The following is a 20,835-nucleotide window of genomic DNA, read 5'->3' as shown; positions in this document are numbered from 1 at the left end:
TTGGTCCTGCGTACCAATCTTCCCTGCACTTTGCCGTCCATACTCCAACGACCGAATCAAGCAACACTGCGTCATGGCTTCCGAATCCGCATTTCTCAACCTCCCCAGGGAGCTTCGCGACGACATCTACCGTTTCTACGTTACGTTCGAGGACGGGCTAGTGTACAATTTCGCATACGGAGAAAATGAAAACCCGAAATCTCAAAACATTTTGGAAAACCTGGCCCCGTCCAACAAGAAGGATCGTATCGACCTCGCCCTGAGGTCCACATGCAAGCAAGTCCACAAGGAAACAGAGGGCCTGATTCTCAAATTCAACACTATCACCTTTTCAAATACACGCATTTCGAGAAGCAACTCAGACGAGGTGCGCGTCAGGGCAGCTCATTTTCACTACCTGCGAGTCCCGTTGACAATGGACGCTGCGGCATTCCTGTATTACGAGGACGGCACAGTCGTACGACCGTGTTACAATAGTACTGTAGTGGATGTAAGTCACCAAACACCCAGTCACTCCCTCTTCTCGCGCCCAGGTCAAGCCACTGTCGTACTTACTCATATACTAACCATTATATCTGCACTCGCAGGAGGTCGTACGTGCTCACCCTTTCATCGGCCCACTGTTACGCACTCTTCTCAAAAAGGATACCCACTGGGCTGAGATCGGCTCGGCTCACAAGGTCCTTCAAGCTCGGCCACACGACCACTGCCCTGAAGAAGGGCCGGGTCCGACTGGATCATGGGGGATGGTACCCTCAGTAATGCGGAGAGCCATCATGCACGCATTACAGGTTACAACAGACCACGGCTGCTTCAGGACTGGACCAGCTGCTCAGCGGCCCACCTTCCCTCCTCACACGATGCTGGCTCTGGACTCTGAATTCCCGGCTTGGAGTATCCCCTCCGATGACGACCTCCTCAAACTGTCTCGCGCCTACGCCTGGAAGACAACCGAGTTCTGCGACAATACTTACTGCCACTCGAGCCGTCAGCGTCAGACGATTGAGTTTTGGAACGGACCGCGGTATTATATGGATGCTGTCCCAGGAGGTCTCCAACCTTTTCTTGGTCCTGAAGACACCACAGAGTCATACAATCGTGGAAAGTTTCGCTTTTCCGCAGCATCGGTCGCCATCAGATTTCTCTCTTCCCTTCCGAGCAAAGTACGCCTGCACCTACGTCGTCTCCGGCTTCTTTAAAACAACGTCTGCGTTGCGTTCCCCGAAAGCCACGCCCAGGGGCTTGTAAGCTTTGGCGTGGAGAATCCGAGGCTTCGTATCGAAAGACGCGTTGACCTATGGAAAGCGATCTTTCAACACCCGAATCGACACGGTCCCCTACACCATTCGGTTAATGAATTGGACGGTGATCCGGAAACGCAGTATCTCTATTCGAGAACGGATTCCGAAACGGGCTTCTCAAATGACACGATCACCGATAACCTCGCCCTCTGGATTATGGAGGCCGCAGATCTTGTCGCGGCGGGAATGCCGGAGAATTCATTTACCTTAGTTCTCGACGGAGCACCGGGGAACGACGTTCTTTTGGACGTGTTCATGAATTATATCCAACGCGATGCTGCCTGGCAAAGGGCGTGGGAAATTGCATCAGAGCGCGCAACTGGAAAGCCCGAGGCCGAGGAGCCCGAGACAGACGATCATTTCATGCACCTGAGGGGCCCCCGCTGCTGTAAGCCCCCGTAGCCCACTCCTCTGCCTCCCTAATTCTGGAAGTCATATCACTAACCACCATAACAGACCTTTACGAAGGCTTTCCGCAAGTCATCCGGGACAGTGTCAACCACAGGTCCAAAGTCATTAAGTGCACATTCAACCCCGGTCCGCAACTTTGGGACCCCGAGGCGGAATTGGACAAGTATCAGCCCAACTCTGCAGAGACATGGGACAAACTGCGTCACGAGCATAGTGGAAAGTTCTATTGGAGACAGCTCGAGCCCCACGAGCGGTTCCCAGACCTTGTCTACAAGAGGGAAGTTCTTCCCTACGAATCAGGCGATGAGTACTTTAGTGACTAGGCACTTCTGGCGAGGTCCGGGGCTCCATGCGGTCGGTTCAATCCAATAAACAAGAGGGCTTTTGGAAGTGAGAACTTGCGTGATAGTTAGAGAAGGGTTTTAAATGGGGTCGTTTAAAATTTGAGTGAGAATATCACCAGGTCTTCTACCTTCAGCCTCAAATCAAACAGCCTTCTGGCATAATGTGTCCACTACTTCCTGTCAACTCATGTTTGCCTTGCAACACCTTCACTTTCAAAGTGAAGCAATATTGCGCCTCATTTGGACAAGTCTTCGACATGATATGAGTTCCTGTGCGGGACCCCGCCTGGAATGACCCCGTCTAAGAGACTGGACTCACCTCCATCAGCTTCCCCAAACAACCTGTTATTCTCGTCAGCAGCACCGGAAGTGGCGGGGCTCGTACCTTAGATGTGTGCTCGTGTGAGATATATCCACCCAAGTACCGCTGTCCACATGCTCCTGGACACAGACCAGGGGTATTCAGCCTATACTTTGCTTGACTTTCCTCATACCTCTGCTTGCGACTTGCGAAAAGCTGAGGGCCATTGACGGCCCAGATCTGATGCCACTGAGGCTCAGAATTGAGACGACGGGACAGCTCGAGCTCCTCAGAGATTGTGTGGCTAAGGTAGTTTCCTCATTGCGTCAGACCAGGCGGCTAGAGCAGCGCAATCCCACTGAAATGTGCGAGCATGTGTCGGTTCAAAGCAGCAGGCCCGAACCGAGAGACATGCCGGGACCCAAGTGGCAGGAAACCGAGCTGGAGGACGCCGCCGAGCCATTGCCAGAACGACTTGAACATAACACTGCGTCTGAGCTTATGAGTCATGCATAACCTTGCATACCTGTAGTTCGTTGATACAGCGGGGAATGGGGGAGGGTCCGCTATAAAAAGGGTGCCTTCTGGTCCTTTCTGCAGTTAGTTTCTAGGCATCACGCCCACTGCGAACACAAACATAGCACATTATACCAGACCCATGTTGCCTTCCACACAGGAGAGACCAGCCGCCGAATCATGCTTCATATATTATCTTGTAATATCGCTGAGGGTCAAAGATCTTTCGTGTGATGAGGTGACTTGGTTATTAAAGGTTATAGTCGCCACCCAAGTGCAATTGTTGCCGAATGACGTCGTCGCATTCGTGCCAGCAGACAGCCAAAACGAGACCATGGACTTACTGGACTTGAGGTTAAGCGTTCATTTCCCAAGTGAGATGGCACCTCACAGAAGAGCGTGTTTCGACTGCTTGATCGGGGGAACGTGTTCCCTCATTTTACGTGGAGAACGGAGATTATCACACTTGTCTTCTATCCTTGGCCCAGATTAGTGATCATGCGTGCGGAATCCGGACAGCAGCCTGCAGCCCTCACGCCTTTCTTGTTGCCTCACATGTCGAAAGTTTTTCCCCTTGACTAATGACGGTGATCGTTTAGAAATTGACATTATGAACCTTTTCGCGTCTACTCCCATATAATTAATGACTCTGCCACAGTTGTACAAGTAATATTATAAAATGTTTGACTTGCAACACATGTGCGCCAATCCCCTTGCCAACGCCTGAGATTCCATCTTCATTTAATTCCAATATCTCAAAGTACTGGATTGAGCATCAAGTTCATCAGGAATAACAAGAACACACCTCAAGGAGCCATGGCGCTGAAGTTTGCAACGTACATTTCCTCTCCGATACCCACGGCCTTCCCATCACCAGACTCCTCCTCGCCCGACTCAGGCCTCTGGTCCCCTCTGAGCTGCACCCTGATCTAGACACCATCATCAGCCGTCATCATCGACTGCCCGACCAGTATCGCAGCCACACGGGACCTGGCTGGGTGGATCAAGGGCACACTGCCCGCAGGCTGTGCCCTGAAGCTGTTCCTGGCGACGCACGCGCACGGCGATCACTTCTTCGGCTTCCCGGTCTTGGAGGATCACTTCCCCGGCATTCGAGCCGTGGCCAGCCGCTAGTATGTCATCAAGGGCGTAGAGGTCCAGTATGCCCCGGAGCTCTACGAGGGGTTGCGGAAGGTCGGGTTCCCGCCGTCTCCGTCCGGCACCGGCCTCCCTGAGCGGCGGGTCGATTTCCGGCCCCTTCCCGAATTCAACCAGATCGACCTGGGCGACGGGCAGGTCATCAAAGTGCACGACATTCAGCACGCCGGTACGCACTACTCCTCCTACGCCCACGTGCCCGGCCTCGATTTCGTTGTGGCGGGCGACATTGTCTACAACGGTGACTGTTATCAGTACCTGGCGGAAGCGAACACCACGGAGAGACGAGACAAGTGGATTAGGGCTGTCTCCGAGATCGCTTCCCTGGACCCGAAGATTGTTATTCCTGGGCACTCGTTCCATGTCCGCACTGGGCCGGATGTGCGGTACGCGAGGGCGATGCTGGAGAGCAACAGTGAGTATATCAGAGGGTTTGAGGAGGAGCTTGCGAAGGTCAGTGATGCTGCGGAATTGTTCCAGTTGATGAGGAGGCGATTTAACCGGTGGAATCTGTGGATCTTGAAGCAGAGCTGCGAGGCAGCTTTCGGAGTGGGTGCTTTGTGTCCCAGTGAGGTCTAAGCTACCTAAGTAGCTGTAGGGACATCGCAAGCTTGTTGTTTCATCAATTGTTGAAGTGGCTCAGGCGTTGCATAAAAATTCAAGTTCTGCTCTCTTTCATGCATCTCACTCCGTACATTTTTCATAGCGGTAGTTAACAGATCGACAGCCCGTGGACTGCGTGCCTTGATTCATCGCCTAAGCATCAATCAGCCAGCCATCGGATTGTTTAACCTTGGTTTATATTGCAGAAACGCAATTGCAACTACAGCTCCCTGCATATATCCTTGAATAAGTCTTAAACATGGTTAACATCGTACTAAAATCCCCATGAAACCAAGTGAAACCAATGTCAACATCACTTCCAGGAACAGTGTGAAGACAAGCATAGATCGTATCAATTCATTCACACTATGGCATGTGCGCCATGAATACTATATGGCTGACTTCCACAGGACTTGCTGGGTCAGGCGACTGTTGACAGACTTAACAAGTCTCAAGTGTCGTGACAGATCGACCACAGGAGCATGAGACACACAGCGCCAACTGTAAATATAAATGTTCATTATCTATTTCATAATAGTCAAAGGCTACTTTTGTCATCATTCATGAATCCAATATGCCACCGAGGCTCCATTGCCAGCCTTATGCAAGAAATAAAAGAAGAGAAAAAAACCCATGTTCGAGAGCCTCAGCTCCGCCTCCTAATCCTGCTGGTGACCCTCTGCTTCCACTGCTCCAGGGCAATCGTAGCAAACACGCTCACGCCCTTGTCCTTCTTCCAGTCCGAGTACCGCTGCGCCGCAGGCGAGCCGCCGCCCAGGCGCACCCCGGCCGAGGCCGCCAGCCTCAGCGGCCTCAGCCCAGTGCTCGGCTGCCTGGCCTGCGTGCTCCCAAATACATACCACGGCGCGAAGCTCCGCCGCGGCGGCGTGGTGCTCCGGGCGGGGAGGACCACGGCGCTGGTCTCGATTGTTTGCTTCTGCCCGCGCGAGGCATACACTGCGGGAACAGACTTGCCGTCAGGATCTTTGATGATTTGCCACCAAACCACCACGGCCGAGGTGCTAGTGGTATGGCACACACACACAGAGGTTTTGATCGCAACTCACCCTTCCGCACCCTCGCCGCGCCAGCCAGGAGGCTGGCCACAAAGCTGGCCGCGAGCCTCGCGCCGCCCCTCATGCACACGACGGCGACGCGTATCGCCGCGTCGATGACGACCCCGGAGACGACGTCGAGCGTCAGGCCGGCGGCGACGGCGATGGCGCACGCTATGACTGCGACCGCGGCGACGGCGGCCACGGCCCCGATGGCGGCGCCGATGGCAAAGTCGGTGAGGAGGACGCCCGCGCGCGAGGAGCTCGGCTTGTGCGTCAGGCCGTGGATCAGGTGCTCGCTCGCCCTGCGGCGGGCCCGGTAGTAGCGGCCCCAGCTGGGGATCAGGGCCGAGTCCGCGTAGGCGTAGGCGTCGGCGTCGGCGTCGGCGTCGGCGTCGGGTTGGGTCTGCTGGTGGAACGGCGGGGCGAGGGTTCTCAGGCCGGGGGACTGCTGGATGGCGTCTAGGAACATTGCCGGGGGGGAGGGGGGTGGGTTTGGCAAGGTGGGTTTTCAGGTGCGTGCCACTCTTGAGGGCTGCTGTTGTGCAGGCATCGAGGTGCCGGTCGATTTCATGAATTCTGTGCCGTGAGCATCAGAGCTCTGTTTGCATTGTGTGCCACGAACAACATATTTCAACAGATGGAAATGGGCGGGTTGTCCGGACCGCGGTGGCACAGGTGAGTTTTTGCATGTCCCTCTTGCGTGCAAGCGGGTGGCGAGTTAGAGTTCTGAGCCCGTATCACCTGAAGAATTGCCGACGCTGTTCATGTGTTTCTCAACGTAGATCTGCCTTCCCTTCCCCGTCCCCTCAAGTCTGAGAGCTGACAGCGGATTTGGGATGAACAAACAGCTCAGAGTCAGAGCGTTTCGCAAAGTGCCCCCTGCTGCAACGTCCGCCTTGCAGACAAAACTGTAATTGTGAAGGCAGTCGGGTTTCCGCCCTTGTCGTTGGGCATGTAGTCAATGAAATGCAATGTTGTGAGAGATGTACATGGTTCACTTAGACTATTTAGACTAGATATGTGCTGTACGAGAAGCAGATTGAGATCCCGCACTAGGTACCCGGAAGAGTATTTTACCCTCTCACATGCAGGGTCAGTACAGTGAGACAACCTCATGTGCGTCGAGAACAAGCCTGAGAAGATGCCAAGCTGAGTCCGTTCACAGATAGCTTCATCTTCAAGCTCTTTGGAACGTCCCGCGATCAACAACAAGTGCTTGAAGTGGACGTCGGAAGCGTGAACCCGCGGTGAGTGAGGGCGTAGCATGAGGGACTGACACAACCGGTGACCATCCGAGACCTCTGGACTCGACATCGACAAGCATCCAACCCTCCCTGAAGCTGGGGTCAGAATCAAATCACGAACAGAAGCACAACTTTGCCGAAGAGCCCTCCCTAACGCCACGCCCCCTCCTCCCAACGGACCACCCAAGCCACCATAGTACCAGACCAGATCATCCTAAGCCATGGTGAAGTCAATACAGCTCATATAAGTCTGGTCCGCCTCCCTGCTGTCCCACCACCACTGCACGGCACACTTCCCAGCCTGCCCGCACTGCGCAGCCACATCCGGCATCGTGATCTCAAAGTCGGTGTTGTTCTTGGCGACGCCCGTGCTGGTGCTAGCATAGTTCTGGAACTCGATCATGGGGGTGCCGATAACGGTGTTGCTGCCCAGGTCGATGACGCTCACGTTGCAGTCGCCCGTGTGCGGCGCGCGGATGTCGACCTTCATCTGGACCGTCTGCCCCGCCGTGAAGGACTGCACGTTGGCCGTGTTGTCCGCCAGCTGGTAGCCCTTGCACATGAAGAACTGGCACGACGTCGCGTTGAAGTCCTTCTGCGACGAGGCGTTCTGCTCGAGTTGTTGCTGGTTGCCGTAGGGGTCGCCCTTCTGGTTGTTGAAGGGCTGCTCGCCGCACGCCGCCTTGAAGGCGTCGCCGACCTGTCGGGCTGGCGGGCTCGTCACGATGCCGTGGCCTGCGGCGAGGGTGATGATGGCTGTCAGGGCTGCGGCGGACTTCATTTTGGGGGATTATTAGAGAAGGTTTGTTTGAGAAGCGAAAGTCTAGTTCGTGTCACTTGGGTGTGAAGGAGGGTGAGGAGACAGTGTGTCTTGGTCAAAGTGGTGGTGGTTAGCTTTGGGTAAATGAGTGTTGTGTGTGGCGACAGAACTGGGACGAACGAGTAGTATTGTGATGAAAAACTATCTCTCGTCTGGAAATCGGAACGGTTACATCGCGGGCGAGCGAAGAAGAACCAAGACTCTTTATACTGTGGCCCGCCCGATAAGCAGTCCGTCCTCTTTCAACGGCCACCTTCCCTCTTGAGGGTTCTCTTTCGAGTCGGCGAGGCGGATCTGCGGAGGCATAGTCCAAGGGATCGAGGCGAGTGGTCCGTGTGTTGCGATGAAAAGAAGAGACCACCAAGCTTCACCCCCGCTGCCAAATCAGATATCAGACGATGGGCTTTTGCACAGACCGGTTGTCCGAACGATGTCCTGAGGGATACTTCTCCCTTGTGTTACTGGTGTTTTGTAAGCCGAGCCTCTTGCAGCCTTGGCAAGAGGCGATCGTATAGATCTTGTCGCCTTGCGGGGCGTGATGCTCCAATGCTTGATGTGACGATCCAGTTCCCACGGCCAGATCAACGCGATGACCATGGATTGCGAGAGGGCGATCACCGCATGGATGAGCATCGTCGAGGCTTATTCCCTAGTGTGGCCGGCATGGACCTTGCCCCGTCCGCCCGGGAGCGTTGGGCGGCAGACGAAGCTCCCATGGTGAAACACCAGGGGCCCGGTTTCATGTTGCTCCCGATGACAGCGCTTTGTGCCTCGCATACCGGTCCTAAAAGGGCTAATTCATGCCCACGAATGCAATAAGAGCTTTCGTATGCCAAGGGATCAAGCGCGCTGCGCTGTGTTTGCGTCAGTGCGAGCGGCTGTGGCCCAAGCGCGCCGGGTGTAATTATCCTATGTTCTCGTCCAGCCGTGGTTCTGCCGACCATTATCTGGTCTTCTATTGCGTTTTCAGCTTGATGTCGGGCATTGACTCTGCCTGCAGATCGTCAAGATGACAGCAGTAATCTAGCTGTCATCCACGTGTCGTTTCCAGTGCCTTGACGGCAAGGAGATCCAGCGGTGAAACTTCACGTTGATAAGATGGAAATCAACAGATGCTCGAAACGCTCGGCAAATAGAGAAATACCAGGGCCAGATGGGCACAAGCATCTGAGAGCTGGTTTATGAGCACATGCAACCGAAATTTTGATGGCTGCCAAACAGGCCTCGGCAAGGTACCAGTCGTTCGGTCCGGTGCCTGTTTCAGTCGAAGTCAGTGATTCAGCAACACTGGGAGATGGTTTTGTGAATGAAAACGGATATTCGCATAGATCAAAACGGAGAGTATACAGATAGTGACACCATATTGATCTCAGGCATGAGTCCCGAATGTCCCAGATGATCCAAATAATGTATGTGAAGAAGTCAAGAAACCAAGATGTGCCTGTGAGAGGAGTGAAGAATGCCTTTGTGCAGAATTGCTAACATCCCAATTCCTGCAATCAAACTGTGAACACGCAATTGGGGGGACTCGGTGTTGACACTCAAAAGATCATTGTCGTATTCAATTTTGAGGGACACAACAATTCAGAACACATTTTGACAGGCGAATCACATTTCAAATCAAATTAAGTCAGAAAGACGGCAGATGCAGTGTAATTGTTACTTGACTATGAACCCCGCCTGGCTTGCTCCGATCACCAACAACAGCGAACGACTGCCTAGGAATACACATGCGTGAATGCTCAGGCAGATTTCCACCTCTCCCCCCTTAATCCTTCGAGGCCCGAGTCTTGAGCACCGAAGCAATTTTTCTCAGGAATCCGGGGCCCTTATTGATGCGGCATCCACCCATGCATCTCCGGTGACGACAGTGCCTGTCTTCGCAGTCGAGCCACTTTAGCGAAGTGACTCCACCACAGCGGCAACAAGTCCAACCCGGGCCAACCATCTGAGTCTTTGGAGGAGGCGCCGAGTCTTGACTTGGGCTGGGGCTGTTGCAAAATTCAGGCGATGTCGACATTCTGAGAGATTTCTGTTTGTTCGAGGGCTTGGATCAGGCTGCTGGAGTTGGATGAGATGATAAGTTGGTTTGGAAAGACGTTCTAACTAGATACCACTTTATGAGGGACTCGACTACAGTTTTAAATCCTTCTGCGTCCAGGATCAGGGCGAGTGAATAATAATGGCCGCCTGCGTTACAAAGACTTGTGAAGTCAATACATTGTTCCCCCACAAAGTCACAGGACAAAGCCGACAATAAGATTCGTAACATGTTGAAGGCCGCACCTTGTCTCAGTCTGGCCAAGCTCGGTACACCACTTCACTTCTCATTCAAAAGACAATGGTCGCAGAGCCTGCGTAAGACCACCCTCAACAGCAGCACTCCTGTCGAGTACAGAAGCCTCAGACTTTGGCTGGTCTTCCTGATCACCTCCAGGCCCCTTTGCACCACCACTCTCCTTACTCTTCGACACACCCAAGTCTGCAGATCCTTTCTTGCTGTCCTTGCCGTTCTTTTTGTTGCCCTTTTCCCCTGGTGTCAGTCCTTTCGATCCGCTCCCACCGCACTGCGCCTTCCAATCTTCAGCCCGCTCGGGGTTGATCTTCGTGAACAGATGTTCGGCCTCACCGAGCTGGTGGCCAGGTCGGATGGAATCATAATCAAAGGTGTCAGGAATGGCAAGGACTGGATCCACGCCCAAATGCCGGGCTATTGAATCCGCCGTGTCCGGCAGGAAGGGCTGCAGAAGAGCAGAGAGTAGGTGGATAACATTGAGGCAAGTGTGCAAGAAAGCCCCGCATTCTTCCTTGTCGCTCTTGAATAGCTTGTTTGCCTTTTGAGCCAATTCGTTGCCAGCCTCGGAAATCTTGAGGATGGCGAGAAGCGCCGCGCGCAGCTCGACGGCATCAAGGTGGCGGAGGTACGAGCTGAGGAGGCAGTTGACATTTTCCTTCCCCTTGCGAAGGGAGCCATCCGCATCGCAGACCCGCTCACCGTCAGGCACGGCGCCACCGTAGCCTCCGGGTCTTGGCTTGTTGACAAACTTGATGACGCGGTTGACGAAGTTGCCCAGATTATTGGTGAGGATGTTGTTGTTCGCGACGATAAAGGCGTCCCACGTGCACTCCGTGTCACTGTCCTCTGGGCGATGGTAGAGGAGGTAGAACCGCCATACGTCGGCCTTTATCCCGCTGTTCTTCGCCTGGTCGCCGAACACACCAACTCCCCTTGACTTGGAGAACTTGGTTCCCTCGTACTGTAGGTATTCCGTGGTGGACAGGTGGTGCAACTTGGTCCAGTTTTCCCCAGTTGCGATCTGGGTGGCCGGGAAGAAAATGGAGTGGAAGAAAACATTGTCCTTCCCGATGAATTGGTAGAGCTGGACGTCGTCAGGGTCCTCCGGTTGCCACCAGTTCCGCCATTTGTCTGTGTACTCGGCTGTGATGGACAAATATCCAATCGGGGCGTCGAACCAGTTGTATATAACCTTGTCCTCGTAGCCAGGTATGTCTGAAGGAACTGGTGTCCCAAACTTAATGTCCCGTGTGATGCTGCGTTCCTTCAGGCCTTTCTTGAACCAGCCTACGGTCTGGCCTTTTCCGTTACTTGACCATTTGCCCTTTGCTTCAGAGTCGTCAAAGAAGGCCTGAACCCGTGACTGCAACCTGTCCAGCCTGAAAAACAGATGTCTCGTGTCCCGCGTGACAGGTGTGGCTCCGCAGGCGTCCAAGTTGCACCGAGGGTTCTTGAGCTCGATGGCATCGTCGAACGAGCCGCAAGCATCACACTCGTCACCTTTGGCGTCTTTGCCGCAGTGAGGGCAGTCGCCAACAACGTATCGATCTGCAAGGAACCGCCCACGGGATTCGCAGTAGAGCCTGCTCGTCACCCGTTCGTCCAAGAACCCGTTGTCATTCACCCTTGAGAATATGTGTTGCGCAATATCCGTTTGATTCTGAGTCGTGGTCCTCCCGAACTTGTCGAAGCTGATGTTGAACCACTGGTATATGTCCGCATGAATTTTGTGGAACCGATCGCAAAGCTCCTTGGGTGTGCAGCCCTCCCGGGATGCCCTGATCTCCGTGGCTGTCCCGTACTCGTCCGTGCCACCGATGTAGAGGGTATTCAGGCCGCGTGCCCGACAGTACCGGGCGAAGACGTCTGCGGAGAGCACGGAGCCGATGATGTTGCCCAGGTGCGGTACATCGTTCACGTATGGCAATGCACTGGTGATGAGAATGTTTCGGCTCCCAGGTATGGGTTCCACGGTCGAGGTGTCGCCTGGTCTCGGAGGCATGGTTGGCGGATGAGTGTGAAATCGCAGTGGCAGACGTGGATCGTGTACGATGAATGTAGCCTCAGCTGTGGTGGAAATCGTGTGCGATGATTAGACTCAGATCGCCAAAGCTGCGTGAAGGTTCGCCCAGCCAACTGCTTGAATTTGTAATTGAGAAAATGAGTCACTTTGAAAAGAGGTTGCCTGAGGATAACACATGAACTTCTTGTATGTCGCGCCTTCCTAAGACACAGCCGGGCGTTCAACGGTCAAGCTTAGCGTACAACAAGCTCACATGTCGTTCTTCCCTTTGCAATCAGTCATTCCGTATTATGTACTGAGGTAGGTTTGGGGGCTTGTGAGACATCATGTTTGCAACTGTGACTTAGCTCAAACAGATGTCAAAACAGATTCAGTGGGAAACTGGCCATCTATCAAGGCCAGACTCCTGGAGCTTTGCCCCAGGTTATCCTTCAGGGCCCAGGTGGTTTCACGGCTGGCACTTGGTCCAAAGCCTACCGCTGCCTGTGGAACTCTGGAACGGAAGCAGGCTGGAAGGCTGATCCGAGTAGGGAGCACCTTCCCCGTCATCATCACTACAATGCGTTGCGGTTTTAAGGCACCTATGTGCAGCAAGAGCTAGAACACCAAAGACCAGGTTTCAAACTTCAAGTGCCAGGAGGATCAATCGCCACCACTCGTGATTGTTGGCCAAAGATTTTCCACTGAGATTTCCCGAGACAAGCCCAGGTCAAAATCTCAAATGAACGTTGAAAAGGAACCGTAGGAAGAAATTCGTATGGGTCTGAAGAGAAAAAATAATCCTCCATTTAGACCAGCATTTCAGTCTGGGCATGCGGCTGTCTAGACTAATTTCTTTGAATGGCCTTCTAAAAAGGTGGACACTGGGAAGATTGGTTATCTGGGACGAGGGCCTTCTTGGTAGGAAGAGGCACTCCGTTTTACCCGTGGCTATATCTGACAAGGCAATAAATAGTCCGAAAAGATTCCAGGACACCGACCTTCGTATCCCTTGAGCCTCTATATCTCCAATTGCACTCAGCATATCCACTGCCGATGAATCTCTGGAACCCTGTATCTCTGTGCCAGGTCTTTCCTGATCCTAGTGGTCCGTCGCTACTACCGACTAAGAGAGGGAAGCAAGCGCAGAGCAGCTGCAACATTCAAGGCGTGATTGGCCATGCAAACCTGGAGAAGCCTCACCGTGTGCTGCTGAGTCACATGTCAGGGGACAGACGGTGCGAGGGAAGTGACATGTATCGAGGCAGGCAGAGCATCTTGTAGCCGGGGGAGTGTCTGCCCGGATGTGTCTCGATGCATTCATCCAGTCCATGAGGAAACACTGGTTCATGGATAGCCCTTACGTACACCGAGATTTTCTCGCCTGGTTGTACGGGTACTCTGTAGCGGAGCCTGTGGGCTCTGTTTCCCCATCTCCGGGCCCCGGCCATGTAAGCACCATGAGACCTTGCGTTGTAGTTCAGTTAGCGACAGGCCAGCCACCCGCAAGCCATCAGCACCAAAATAAAGGAGGCTCGGACTCCTGTATTCCTGTGCTTCTTGCCAGCCCGTACTCACATCCCGCAACCTTGTAGATCACTTGAGATCATTCTGCTCCGGCACGCAGCAGCCGCCCCCATTGGATACCACCCACCACATGACACCATCGCGGCGGCGCAGGCCAAGTCTACACGATGCAGTACAACATGAGACCCAAGGTTTGCGGCCGCCGCGCCGGCCAAAGATCGCCATCGGAGCCAAGGGAATGAGTTGGCGCAAGTTTTGCCGCAGGGCTGCATGCGTTCTAAATCCGGACTGGGGGGCTGACCGTCTTACGACCCTCAATCGCGGGACAGCCCGCGGTGGGCTTGTGCAAAGGGTAACATTTCGCTGGCATCTCTCCTTTTAGGGGGCTATCCAACTGTCCTGATAGCGGGCTTGAAGATGCAGGTACTCGCTATGAATGCGAGCCACCGTTTTCATACGGCAGCGGGAGCAAGCTGAACTGAGACTGGAAACCCCCTATCTCCTCACCCATCTCTCTCCCCTTCCCTCCGTCAGCTGAGGCTGCACCCGCATCCTTAGCGCCGGCAGAGGAAGAAAGGAGCCGCAGGGGATTGGGGCTCCGGGGGGCGGGGGGTTGTTGACACGACAGGAGGGTTGGGCAATTGAGCACTCGCTGGAAAACAACAAACCTCGCGATGCCACCCGATGGCTTGTTTCAAAACCACAGCGCCTGCAGTAGCGCGGACTTTGCGTGGCGGCGGACGGACAGGCTGGGGTTTCGAAACGTGGTCGGCGGTCTGTGTTATTCATTGTTGTTGGTGAGCCACGCGCTGCCAACCAACTTGTACGTCCAATCGCTCGGCCGCGGTACAGGGCTTTCAAGTTTGTGCCTTGCCGCCATGCTGTGCACCAAACGAAACTCGCAAGACTTTCTTTGCAAAGTTCCGTCTCTGACTTTGAAAGCGGAGAAAGTCTGACGTGAGAAATAGAGGTCTGACGAGAGATTGCAAGGGGAAAGGGTTGGGGATGGGCCACACGGGGAGGGCGAGAGACTTCTCATCAAGGGGCGGCTGTGGTTCATTGGCCAAGGACAGTTGTCAGTCCCGTACCGTTATGTGCAGCATGTGATGTTGCAGCAGAGCACACATACACATCTCTCACATGCCACATATGGCAGTGTAAACAGCAGTATACAGTTACATATTGACCCCAGCCGAGATTGTTGTGCCGTGCAGCGATTATGCCTCACCCGAGTCAAGACAAGCACAGCGTTCGGACGAGTTCTGGTGCTGAGGAATTCGCCGAATCTCGGCAGGACTTGGCTTTTTCCACCCAAGGCCCGATGGAGCCCCAGGTGCTGGTCCGCCGGGGATAAATGGGCGCAGGTCGGCACGCAGAGCAGGTCGAGAGAACAACACCATAGTAACCAGAGAGCGAGATCGATGGATTGGCAGGAGGGCGGGCCACGCATCTGCTGATCGTCAACTGCCGCCCAGTCTGGACTTTCTCTAGCCGGGCGCGTGGGTTACGACCCATTGCCGATCCAGGGCAGCCAACCAGGGGCCCCGGTGGGGACAGGACGGTGACATGGCGCGTGTGTGCTCCTTATTGAGGGTGCTGTGGCCTCGATGTGGTGCAGGATCGCCAGGTACGCGAAAAGGTTAAAATTTGACGACGGCGATCCTGATTGGGGACTTATCTCGCCTAAGGGGCAGAGGTGATAAATATTGAATGCCGTACCAGAGTAGGTACGCCCAAACAGCCATGCAGCAACATCACAGGCGCAGTGATTCCTGGGTGCAAAGCATATAACCGGTGCTGTGGGTAGGGGGATCGAGCATGGTTTGGTGCGTGAGTGCGTGCGTGCGTGCGTGCGTGCTAGCGTGCGCAAATGCTGTGTTGGACAGTGTCTTACTGTGCTGTGCAGCTTGCCGGATAGCTGGACGGACGAAGAGAAATGCCTCGTTCCCCAGTCTTTACAGAGACATACCCGCCTGCCAGTCCCCGTCCCCGTCTCGGGTTGCCACAATTACGCAACACGTGGAGGGCAGCTGAGGAGGCGTGGAGATAGATTGCGATGGAAGCATGTTGTGCGACGACGGCGGATGGGAGAAACGTTGAACAAGCAGGGAACCCTCTCCCTCGAGTCACGAACGAGCAGGCCTGGTCCTGGTGTGGTCTTCGAGAGAAAGGTACTGACGCCATGCAGAAGCAGAGTTTGTAGGGAAACGCATGGCGATGGGGAAGATGACGGCGGTGCAGAAGCGGGAGCATTTACCACGATGCCATAGGGCGAGACAACTAGGCGCCAGTAAGAATGACGATGATGAGGAAAAAATGAGAGAGAAAAGAAGAAAAAGCCTCAACAGAATCTTCATGCTCTGCCAAGGAAGCAATGCATGGTGGCAAGACTGCCGACAGGTCCGGGTGTCCGGGTGCACGGTAGATGGACTGGCCTGCATGAAGAAAAGAGCCGTGCCGAGGTGGTGATGAGTTCTGACTGACGTGCGCACAGGTGCATCATGGAGGTGGTGATGCTCTGCGACCACTGTAGTGTATATTGGGGATTGTGATTGATGACTGCACGGTATAGTCGTGTGTGCCTCGGTTCCTTAGTGCTTGTGTGTGTGCAGGGTGAGTGAGTTGTTCCTGCAGCGGACCGAGCAGTACGAACAGTAGCGCTGAGCATAATAATTTGCATGCAGGTACAGCAGGTTTGTCGGCCGTCCAACTGTCAGACAGCACGGCCCCGCTGGCACCTTTGTGTGCGAGTCGTGAGTTGGGCCTGATTGGCTGGCCACCGCCGACTAAACACCACCGTCTGGATTCCAGTGACCAGCCGTTTCCATTCCAGTCGCTGGCCGTTTCCATTCTGGCTAGTGGTAGGAGATGTCCGCGTCGTGTCCGTGTCAGTGCAATCCAGCAACGCGATCTAGAATGCCCATAGATCTGCACCAGAAGACGGCCCAGACTGCCTACTGCCAAGGTACTGTGCAGAGACGCCAGCTAAAGACTTAGGTCGAGGAACGTGGGTATCAACCATCTCGACGACGGTGTCATTAGCCATCACTCAGCCCCGAGCCATCACCGCCCTCACCGCCACGCATCCCGAGCTTGATTGTGAGTTGCATCGAATCAGGTCACCAAGGGTGCGCCGAAAAGGGGGATTCATCTGGCGGGCCGGGTTATTCATCTTGTTCTGGCGTGTCCAAGGAACCAAGAAACCGGCGAGGCAGTGAGAATCAGCACTTGGTCATGGTGGGGCAGCCCGAAGCATGGAGTATTTTTATGGAGCCAGAGCATGAATCGAGGAAGACTGTGGGCTCAACCACGCACATCAAGAAGCCACTTGCACCGATGATGGCGCCGGGGAACTGGGGCCGCCGACGGTCAGGACGGTGCACAGCTCAAGTGGTGCGCTGTGGACGATGTCCATGGCTGGGATCTGCCGTCGGCTGTCCACGTCCACGTCGTCGTCGTCGTGGCCGTCATTCAACGGTGGGTTCTCCTTACAGTCCGCACTGCACATCAACGGTAGATACTGGCAGATGCTCCCCGCCCTGGGACATAGGGCACAGCACACAGGACACAAGATCTGTGGTGTTATCTCAGAATAGATGAGTGGTTCTTTATCCTAGGTGTTATTACGGGAAAGTCAGGTGCCACCCACTTGTTCCGTTGCTTCTATTCTCTCACTCATTCAGCAGCCAACGGGACGTGTGACAGAAGAGCTGTGCCGCTGGACGTGCAATGCCATTGCGACAATTTCACCCCCGGTACCTTTGTACCTTGGCCTCCCAGCAAAAACCTGCACAACCTGGACGGCAGGACGGACGACGAAAAAGAACGGTCGCCGGTCGGGCCTTCTTGGGATGAACATGAGCACCCTGATTGGGCAGATCGAGAGCCCCCGCTAAGCCAAGCTGGGCCATGCTAAGCCTCGCTATTTCCCCGGCCCGTCTGATCGTTGCCTGTTCCTGCGTGTTCCTGATGAAAGATTGAATTGCCCTGGCCAGGGAAGGAGCGCCGACCAGGGACGGCAGGTCATGGCAGGGAAGGCAGCCCTCCTGCGCAGGGACCCCCTGCCGCCCACCCCTGGCTCCACCCCTGGCCAGACCAGCACGCTGCAGGTTCTGTGCCTTGGTGCAATTTCTCGTCCTCGTCAGTCCGTCGAATCTGCAGCGGGCGGCCCCTTACCACCGTGCCAACGATGGCCCACGCTGCCCGCGCAATCTGCCCCGTCCCCACCCTCGGCCGGCTGGTCGCCTCTCGTTTTGTCCTTCTTCTCCGCCCCGGTCCATGTCCTTGTCAGCTTGTCTCCCCTGCGCGTCCAGGCCAGCCCGTTCATTCATCTTGACTTCATCTCGCCCGTCCCTTCGTCCCAGGTCCCCCCTCCTCTCCTCCCTTCCTCCCTTCACCCACCCCACGCTCCTTTGCAAGTCAACAAAGACCAAAGCCTTCGCTTTTGATCTCTGCCTCCCGCTGGTGCCCGGTCACTCACTCACTCCCTCCTTCGTGTTCCCATTGCAAGACAATCACGTCGACACGAACCCACATTCTTTTGAATCACCAAACAACAACACTCATTCGCACCTCGAAGAGTAAAACAGGCACATCAGATCAAGCCCAAGGCAACGACTCGATCAGTAAATCACTTCCGAAACAGACAAGATTCGCAAACGCACATCACCATCACCCATCGCAATGGCTCGTCTCACATCCCTCCTCCTGCTCGGCGCCATCGGTGCCTCCGCCCACCCTTCTGGCCACGCCCGCTTCCACAACAAGCAGCGCTCCCAGAACCAGGAGCGCGCCATCGGTGACACCATCAACGCTGTCATCGACGGTGTCGCCGTCTCCTGGGTCCAGACTGAGGACTACGGCGCCGCTGCCACCCCCGCCATCGTCGCCGACAAGCCCGCCAACGCCGTCGCTGACGTGAAGGTCGCCGCCGCAGCCACCCCGGCCCCATCCGCCTCGCCCTCGCCCTCGCCCTCTCCCACCCCCCAAGCCTCTTCCTCCGCGGCCGCCAAGTCCACCTCGGGCTCCGACTCCACCTCCACCGGCGAGGGCATCACCGAGTTCACCAGCTTCACCGACCTCTGCAGCGCAGCCAAGGCCAAGCGCGCCACCCTCGACCAGATCAAGTACGCTGGCAACACCGGCTCCAGCACTGACTACGGCTGCAACAAGGTCCTGCTGGCTAACTCGGACCTTGCCTCCGAGTACAACAACACCGCCAAGTTCTTTGGTGGCAGCGAGGATATGTACTGCCTCATCTGGAACAAGGTCGGCGCTGATGGTGGTATCAACGGCTTCTTCGGACTCGAGGCCACCACTTTCACGCTGGCCGCTGGCTCCGAGCAGTACGTCGCCTTCGACAAGAACTCCCAGGGTGGTGGTGCCTGCTTCAAGGGCGCCAGCGAGTCCGACGTTGAGAAGACCTCCTACGGCGCCATTGCCGGCACCTGGGCCGAGTGGGACTTCGAGAACGAGAGCAACAACGGCTGGTCTGGCTACGATGCTTCTGCCATTGTTGCCCAGGCTGCCGGCCTTGCCGTCACCGGCATGGAGATCTGCGCCGAGAACGCCCCCGACGCCCTCTGCTCCACAATCGGCTCCGGTGGCTCCAGCTTCGTCAACGCCTACCGCGCTGTTGATGCCGATGCTGATGGCATTGGTGGCCAGGTCTCTGGCCCCATGAAGATCAACATCGACCTCAGCGGATTCTAAGGAACGTCCGTCGCCCGCACTTGGTTGGCTATCTGGCCGGTCAATTTTTGCATACCTTCTACAACCTGACGGCTGGTGACCTTGTTTTGTTACTATCGAGCCATCTATGACGAGATACGAAGCAACGGTCACTGGCCCGATATGGGAAATGCTCTTTGGACCTGGATCTGAGAAAGGATAGCTCTTGTGATCTCTCTCACATTGTCTTTCCGTCTCGCACTATCCAATACCATCCTCCTTCCTATGATACCACCAATCAAGCGCCGCGTCGCGTCATAGCTCGCCTTGGAAACGTTTTTTCTCTTTCTTTTGTGTTGGATGGCAAGGGACAAGGGGCTTGATCTCGCCAGGGACCGATATGCAGCGCGCAAAGGTTCCCACGGACTTGTTTTTCTCGATACAAAGTTGCTGGTTGTGTCTTGGTTTTTAAAGGCGTACAAATCACATACATCGGCTGGCTGGCTGTTCCTACTCCATCTTATGGGAAGCAAAGGCAAAGCAAAAGATTATTCTTGATAGTGTTTATTGATGAGAGTCATTTGAAGAACTTGCGCCCCGTTCCTCCTGTGAGCTCTGAAGCTGAAGGTGACATGTGTGACATCCTCGACATGCTGTGACATCCATCTAAGCTTGACGTTTAAGCTTGACGTCTCTTTGGCCTGCTTCCTTGTCGCAGGTTCATCCCATCCTTTGTGCGTGTTTCGTCTGATGGCGCGTGCCCCGGTTTACAAGCTTTCATGTTGCCGGCTGCAACTGCCGTGCGAGAGAACTCCGATTTGATAGTGACAGCGAGTGCCAACCGACCAACCAACCAACAACCAACGTCTTCCACAACCTTTAAACAGCACACAGAGACACAAACTTTGTGTGCATGTAGATCGAAGAGAGTCTGGGCCCTGCCACGCGGGATCTGGACCATTTCTTGACTCAACCCACCGCGCTGATCTAACTACCTAGATAGAGACTAGACTGTCGTCTACTTGGAGTACATAGCAACGCAATAGGCGACGAGTGGGGGGTGGGGGCTTGCAAGCATTCCTCTGGATTGCTTGCGCTGCGGAATCGACCTCGTTTGTTTACTTTTTCTGTCCCGCTCTTTGACGTATGCGTTCACTGTGGGATCTGCGCTGGGATCGTCTGTCTGCTCGTCCTAAAATCACGAATTTTCGTTGTCTTTTCCTTTTTTTTTTAAAAAAAAAATGCTTATATTTCGGATTCCATTGCGGTCTGGTTGCGCGCCTGAGGGTCTTGGCTTTTGGCTTGTTGCTCTGGCAGCCATCTACTTGAGTGGCCCCTCTACTAAAACTCAATACAACCTCCGCCCAGGTGGTGTGTGCGTTCGCCGGCCGGGCGTTGTGGGTCCGGCCGATCCATTCGTGGACGGCCGGTGTCGACATGGACTTGTGGGAGCCGTCAAGCCGAAGTCGTAGCGGGGACGGCCCGCCCGGTTCACTCACGATCGTGGAGGCGCTGAGCCCGCTGCCTGGCCAGGGCGGATTGGCGCTCCGTAATGCAGATCTGTTCGTGACCGACCTAACCGAC

At 55.0% G+C, this 20,835-nt stretch overlaps 6 protein-coding genes across 6 annotated transcripts; 3 read left to right on the top strand and 3 right to left on the bottom strand.

The window, feature by feature from the left end:
• Nucleotides 1-73: 73 nt before the first annotated feature.
• On the top strand, nucleotides 74-2,035 carry INS49_015759 (uncharacterized protein; the record flags this gene model as incomplete). The annotated part of the gene is made up of 4 exons (XM_043176437.1): nucleotides 74-490; nucleotides 588-987; nucleotides 1,306-1,689; nucleotides 1,758-2,035. 4 exons carry the CDS (start codon nucleotides 74-76, stop codon nucleotides 2,033-2,035), a joined length of 1,479 nt encoding a protein of 492 aa, XP_043019892.1.
• A 1,018-nt stretch (nucleotides 2,036-3,053) lies between these two features.
• On the top strand, nucleotides 3,054-4,610 carry INS49_015758 (uncharacterized protein; the record flags this gene model as incomplete). Its single annotated transcript, XM_043176436.1, has 3 exons — nucleotides 3,054-3,087; nucleotides 3,820-3,959; nucleotides 4,020-4,610. 3 exons carry the CDS (start codon nucleotides 3,054-3,056, stop codon nucleotides 4,608-4,610), a joined length of 765 nt encoding a protein of 254 aa, XP_043019891.1.
• A 670-nt stretch (nucleotides 4,611-5,280) lies between these two features.
• INS49_015757 (uncharacterized protein) lies at nucleotides 5,281-6,161 on the bottom strand (the record flags this gene model as incomplete). The annotated part of the gene is made up of 2 exons (XM_043176435.1): nucleotides 5,281-5,591; nucleotides 5,702-6,161. The coding sequence occupies 2 exons, from the start codon at nucleotides 6,159-6,161 to the stop codon at nucleotides 5,281-5,283; spliced, it is 771 nt and encodes a 256-aa protein (XP_043019890.1).
• Nucleotides 6,162-7,150: 989 nt separating this feature from the next.
• Nucleotides 7,151-7,717, bottom strand: INS49_015756 (uncharacterized protein; the record flags this gene model as incomplete). The annotated part of the gene is made up of 1 exon (XM_043176434.1): nucleotides 7,151-7,717. The coding sequence occupies one exon, from the start codon at nucleotides 7,715-7,717 to the stop codon at nucleotides 7,151-7,153; it is 567 nt and encodes a 188-aa protein (XP_043019889.1).
• A 2,366-nt stretch (nucleotides 7,718-10,083) lies between these two features.
• On the bottom strand, nucleotides 10,084-12,054 carry INS49_015755 (uncharacterized protein; the record flags this gene model as incomplete). Its single annotated transcript, XM_043176433.1, has 1 exon — nucleotides 10,084-12,054. One exon carries the CDS (start codon nucleotides 12,052-12,054, stop codon nucleotides 10,084-10,086), a length of 1,971 nt encoding a protein of 656 aa, XP_043019888.1.
• Nucleotides 12,055-18,264: 6,210 nt separating this feature from the next.
• INS49_015754 (uncharacterized protein) lies at nucleotides 18,265-19,293 on the top strand (the record flags this gene model as incomplete). The annotated part of the gene is made up of 1 exon (XM_043176432.1): nucleotides 18,265-19,293. The coding sequence occupies one exon, from the start codon at nucleotides 18,265-18,267 to the stop codon at nucleotides 19,291-19,293; it is 1,029 nt and encodes a 342-aa protein (XP_043019887.1).
• Between the last annotated feature and the right edge of the window lie 1,542 nt (nucleotides 19,294-20,835).

This window comes from Diaporthe citri (genome assembly GCF_014595645.1).
Source record: "Diaporthe citri strain NFHF-8-4 chromosome Unknown scaffold_9, whole genome shotgun sequence".
Classification (NCBI taxonomy): domain Eukaryota; kingdom Fungi; phylum Ascomycota; class Sordariomycetes; order Diaporthales; family Diaporthaceae; genus Diaporthe; species Diaporthe citri.
This window is presented reverse-complemented; position numbering and strand designations above follow the sequence as displayed.